The sequence below is a fragment of the Capsicum annuum genome, chromosome 2 (assembly GCF_002878395.1).
Source record: "Capsicum annuum cultivar UCD-10X-F1 chromosome 2, UCD10Xv1.1, whole genome shotgun sequence".
Classification (NCBI taxonomy): domain Eukaryota; kingdom Viridiplantae; phylum Streptophyta; class Magnoliopsida; order Solanales; family Solanaceae; genus Capsicum; species Capsicum annuum.
This window is the reverse complement of record NC_061112.1, coordinates 46,458,882-46,464,614: the sequence shown is the minus strand read 5'-3', so window position 1 is coordinate 46,464,614 and position 5,733 is coordinate 46,458,882. Positions and strand designations below refer to the sequence as shown.

The 5,733-nt window shown below is 35.1% G+C and overlaps 1 protein-coding gene across 1 annotated transcript; it reads right to left on the bottom strand.

Moving 5' to 3' along the window:
* Positions 1-632: 632 nt before the first annotated feature.
* Positions 633-5,196, bottom strand: LOC107857611 (protein TAB2 homolog, chloroplastic). Its single transcript, XM_016702448.2, has 5 exons — positions 4,567-5,196; positions 4,428-4,497; positions 3,226-3,397; positions 2,829-2,972; positions 633-1,230 (listed from the first exon to the last, which is right to left on the bottom strand). The coding sequence occupies exons 1-5, from the start codon at positions 5,049-5,051 to the stop codon at positions 971-973; spliced, it is 1,131 nt and encodes a 376-aa protein (XP_016557934.1). The 5' UTR covers positions 5,052-5,196; the 3' UTR covers positions 633-970.
* Positions 5,197-5,733: the final 537 nt, after the last annotated feature.

Below are 5,733 nucleotides of genomic sequence, written 5' to 3'. Positions count from 1 at the left end.
ATAATTTTGTTTCATCTCATTTCCGGTTCTACTCTATTTAGAAGTTTTACAGTACTTTAGTTTTTTGAATAAGCCAAGGATAACAGGTAACTTAGTCCTATATTCCTTGTGGGTCCTTTTAAATGATTTTACCCCTCTTTTAACCAACTTAAACTCATAATAAAATCCCAAAGCCTATAAAAAAAACCCCAAACACCCCCCACCCCCTCTACCCCCCCACACACACAAAAAAAAAAAAAAAAACCCCCCCCACCCCCCCCCCCCCCCCTCTACCCCCCCACACACACAAAAAAAAAGACTTTACCCCTCTTTTCTCCTCGTCTCAACTAATTACTCTCTCCGTTTCGAAATAAGTAAATTGTTGAGATATTTATTGGTGTTTCAAAATAAATGAATCATTGATATTTTTCTAAATTTACCCTTATAATTTGACAACCAATTAACTTTTAATATATATTACAAGGTCAGTTTTTTCTTTTTTAGCACTAAAAATGAAAAGTTGTGTTAAATTTATGTCTTTAATACTTTTTTCTTAATATGTGTGTCAAATCCAACAATTCATTTATTATGAAACGGAGGGAGTACTTCTTTACTGCAAGTCTAAAATGAGGTTTTAGGCTGTACTCATACCGTGGAGAAGTCCATAGAGGACTAAAAATTGTAGAGATATAATCAATGCCAGAATAGTACCTGATACAAAGCTCATTGAAGTAAATTAGAGCTGTAAGTAAACACGAAGAGAGCAAAAGAATGCCACTTTCTGAATACTATAACAACTACATACCCAGCGAATATATATGGTATATTATGAAAATGCTCAAAACTGACTTTCAGAGATTTTCCCTCAACTTTGGCGAGACTCCAAGACAATCTAAATGCTATGATGGCTTGCAAGCTGATCCCTCTACATTCTGGAAATGAGCAAGAAAAGAGAATGTACAAAGGAAAACCTTTTATTCTATTTAACAATTTATACAGGAGGAGGTGGCAAGTCTAATAGAAGCCAGAATCCAACACAATCATCTGAATTCAGGTCATTTTGAATTGCTAGGAAGTGCAAACCTCCACAAGCTTTCTTTGCTGCTTCCCAAGCTTCAGCTTCGCCTGTGGATACAGGGTTTTTCTTGTAAATGGCATAAATGTAGCGGGTCGAAATACCCACCGACAGAATTAAGGAAGCCTTGGCAACATCAACTTCAATCGAACAGACTTCCAAGCCATTCATCCAAGCTGCAGTAGTCCACAATCAAAAGAAGATAAAAGTATCATTGCATATAACAAAAAATGGATGTGACTGCATATAAAAACATTTCCAGAGAACACGTTATTCGGCGTTAAATGTCTCATTCAAAGCCTACAATTATCCAAAGATGCTGCTAGCTACAGGATCAAGAGCATACAGATGGGTTGACCAAACTCAACCTTAAACCAACATTCCTCAATGAATGTACTTAGTCTGTGACCTATATATCCCCCCTTGACTTTCGGAAAAAGGGAGATACGTGTTCAGATGATGTAGTTTGATGTCAAAAGTTTTAAACAGTTTATGGTGATCATCAAATTGTGCGTCCAATCGAACTCTGCCAATTTAGACAAGCTTACAACAACAACATACCCAGTATAAATACACAATTAATATTAAAAAGTTCATTCGAGATATATTCAAAATAATTGGCGGGACAAGATTCATCCAAAGATAAAAATTAATGTCAAATACTGCAATTTCAATTACTTTTTTTGAATTTGCGGAAAGAAGAAAATTTCCACATTAGGAAAGGGGTAGAATGTATGGGGATGCATAAAACTGGAAAGTGCATGAAGCAAATTTGGACATAGACTGACAGTTTGTTAGTGCCCAGGAAATAGAGAACAAAGACAGATTTCAAAGCTAAACGAGTGGGAGTATCTTCCCTTAGGAAATATGGAGAAGCTTTGAGCGCAAACGACGTGTTTTTGGATGAAATTGATCAATCTATCAAGCCCCAAAAAAATTAACTTTTGGAAAGGGCTAACACCAAATGCTTCAGTCACATATTTGTAAATTGAAGAGTCATATCTTTAAAGGTGTAAGGCTTTATATTTTGCGATCATCTAACAACTATACAATAACATGCAGTACTTGAGGCCAGGCCTCCCGTTTTCATCCCCGATGGCAGTTATCACATCAATTTGTGTGCAGAACCATCTTTGCCTAAAGAAGCCACAACTACAAGAAAGGTGACTTTTCGATAAGACAGAATAAATGCAATCATAGACTTGTCTATATAAAATATACAACTATAATCTTTAGTCAAGCAATCAGAGTACACATTACCACTACTGCTGAGAATTACATCATCAGAGCATTTAAAAGAAGTACTTAAATTTTAAAAAGAGAAACACATTAGGGAACGGTATAAGTATTGTAGTTAATCCTGCTGCAGGAGGGTCCAACCTAAGGCCTCCCCGTATTGGGACCACACCTCCCATCTCTGCAATATAATTGGCTATATACTGCTTATTGAACAATTAAACCCATAGACACCCTGCCCCTAACATTCTGGTCATGATAAATTGTTGCACACTAGAAAAGGTCCACTGTCCAATTGAACTACAAAGTAATGATTTTAATGTTGATTAAATTAAGCGAATTGAATTTATTCGAAAAATAGGGCAAGGAAACAGAAAGTACTTCAAATTATACTGATAGAGCATACGAGAGATATCATAGAATTATGATTGAACCTTGTCAATCTAGGAATAGCGCCTGTGCTCGTGCATGCACACAAACTCGCATAAAATAATCCATTAAAACAATAAAGTTAAAAAAAGGTTAGTACAGCTATCACCTGCTAATGGTTTTGCACGTGAGGATGCAACTGCTAGTCCGGGAATCAATGTGTTGTCCTCAATTTCGATCCCCAGAAGATCCAAGTCTAAACTTGCGCCAAAAACCAACCTAGTCTCCAGGTTAGATACTTCTTCACGAACAGCTACAAACAAGATGAACTGTAAGTCCATAATTCTGAAGGTACAATATGAATTATAATATTAGAAATTCATATCCAACTTGATATTGGTTCTAATCCAAGTCTATATTCTCAAAATGAAATACCAGTGAGAAATATGGCAAGTTACATTGCAGATTCCAGACAAAGGAAATTTACTCTTATTGCCAATCATCAAAAGCTAAACTAAAGATCGTTGTTAAGGTTTTCATCTTCCAGAGTGTTATTCTTAATGTACCTGAAATGGGTAACTGGACAAAAGCCCACTTTTCTCCATACAGATTCTCGGGAAGTTCCATTGGAAAAGGATTGTCAAGTGCAAGAAGTGGCTTGGCACCTTTTTGAAAACCAGGATGGCGAGTATAAACAGTTTCATAGCGGTCTTCAAGCCAAAGGACAAGTGATAAGCACTGAAACACAGCAGCAGACATTAAAATGTATTTCTATAGAAGAAATGCCAATGATCATAAATTTGGAGCCTGTTTTAACACAAATTACAACAATTGTGCATTACTCTCAGGAATTGTAGCTTCAAAATTGATTGTAAAATGTTAATCTTGATGTTACCGAAAAGTTAACATATATGGAAATGGAAATGAAGCTCTGGATTATGTATCTCACTGAAGCTTCTCTTGGAGAGACTCAGAACATTGTGGGCAGTTTACCCAGAAAGAAAGGGAGAGCAAAAGAAAAAAATTCCAACCTACAAAATGATTTGTAACCAACTCAACACAGGATTAAACTGATGAGATAGCCTGTGTTTTGATAATGAGGCAGCTAGGCGCAAAATGACCTTCTTACACAACAAAGCAGATTACATTAAGATTCCATACTGTTATGTAAAGATATGACACCTGGGTCTAACTCAACCTCAAAAACTAGCTCATGAGGGGATTGAACAAGTCCATATAAGCAGACCGTCAGTCCATTCCCCAATCAATGTGGGACTTAAACTCACTCCAACATGCTAAATGTGATAGATGCATAAAATAGGCTAAATTACATGGACTTACCTTCCTATACAAATTTACAAAGTTGATCCAGAAGGTTAGTTCATTCAAGAACCTCTGTTTAAACCATTTGATTAAACCAGCATGGAAATCTACAAAAGCTCATTCTTCATGCAATAGTTATATCGTTATACTAATAGTCACCAGAAAACTAAATGAAGGCAATCATTTAAATTGTGATTTACGTGATCAACTCTAGTTTTCACAAACATCATTTTCTAACCTTTTAGATTATTCTGGCATCAGTAGATGTAAAACACCCGACCAACATTATTGATCATAATCATCAGTGACTAGTTATGTTTTACTATAAAATTCTTCATTGCTACGAATTCTCGCATTTCCTATAAGCTAAATCTTGTTAAAGTTACTCACCACACGTATCATCTGAAAACTACAGAAAGAATAGCAGGATAAATGAAGAAAATACCCGTTTGCTAGGAACAGGTTTGATTCCAAGTTCATTGCAAGCTCTTGTAATAATTGTCTGCATTTGTGACCTAAAAATTCAAAACTCCATCACCACTATGTGTAACAGAAATAGAATAATCTACATATTTGAAACTGACCTGAAGAATCTGATTTTATCAGGTAGGGGCAGCCCTAAGTCATCAGATATTGAGACTAAAGCATCTTTCAAAGTGATACTATTGATAACATTATTAGGAAAATATTTGGTATACTGAAGGGACAAAGTAGTATCACAAACAACAAGCTCCCATAACTTTTTGCCTCTAATATCAAGAATAGGCCTTGAGCAAAAATCCAATTCCCACTCAGTTATGCTCTGAGGATCAATTTCAGGGTCAAGATAGACTAGCTCAGCAGTGGGATCATCGTCTTCTTCTCCTTCTTCAGTTTCCAAAGTAGATGAAATGGAAGCTTCAGAAACTGAACATGATGGAATATGAAGAGACTTGAGCTTGGCTTTTGGTGATTTTGAAAGTAGTGATTGAAAGGAGAATTCAGTTAAACAAGTGAAGTTAGAAATGGGTTTATGAGTTTGAAGTAAAGGCTGTCTTATTCTCGAAGGATTGAAGCTTAGGGCAGCCATCAAAGCAATAATTTTACTAGTGCTACTGCTAACAGAGTAGAAGAGTGGTGAATGAAATCTAATCTTTCTACCTATATTTTCCCACCAAATAGCCGTCAGATCTTATCAAATTAACGGTCTACATTTGTCCAAGCTTATTCAGGTGATTACGATTTACGGGTTTTAACGCTCTTTCTTAATACTAGATATCACGGCTCGTGCAAATACGGTCTCCATATATATTATTTTTAATTTAAATTTATATCATACAAATATAATTTAGATAATTAATTATATTTTTAATATGCTAAGTTATTTTAAATTGTTAACTATTATAATTTATAAAATTTTTATTTAATTTTTAAATAATATATGTTATTCGAGAAAATTAAAGAAAAATTGTAATTTAAGTCTTAAATGAAGAATTGTTGGTATTGACCAATTTAAAGAGTTAAACATAATTAGAAAACTTGATTAAATTAATTGTGGACTTGATTAATATTTTCAAAACTTTATAATGTTTTCAAAAATAGAAATCAACTCACACTCCTCTCTTCTCCAAATCATCAACTGTCTCTCTCCTCTCTCTCCCCCAACCAACAGTTGTGCAAAATTTCTTCCTTCAATCCTCGGTGACTTCAACCTCCGGCGAAAAATAGTTGAACGAGTTCTTTTTCAACTTTCAACCGTCAATCGACGTGAC

What these genes read in the sequence shown, in the direction of transcription:
- LOC107857611 (XM_016702448.2), bottom strand. Translation starts at nt 5,051, where the DNA reads ATGGCTGCCCTAAGCTTCAATCCTTCGAGAATAAGACAGCCTTTACTT. An exon ending in GATAAAATCAGATTCTTCAG is followed by an intron (nt 4,498 to 4,566) that starts GTCAGTTTCAAA and finishes TTGAATTTTTAG; the next exon opens with GTCACAAATGCAGACAATTA. An exon ending in AACCTGTTCCTAGCAAACGG is followed by an intron (nt 3,398 to 4,427) that starts GTATTTTCTTCA and finishes GCTGTGTTTCAG; the next exon opens with TGCTTATCACTTGTCCTTTG.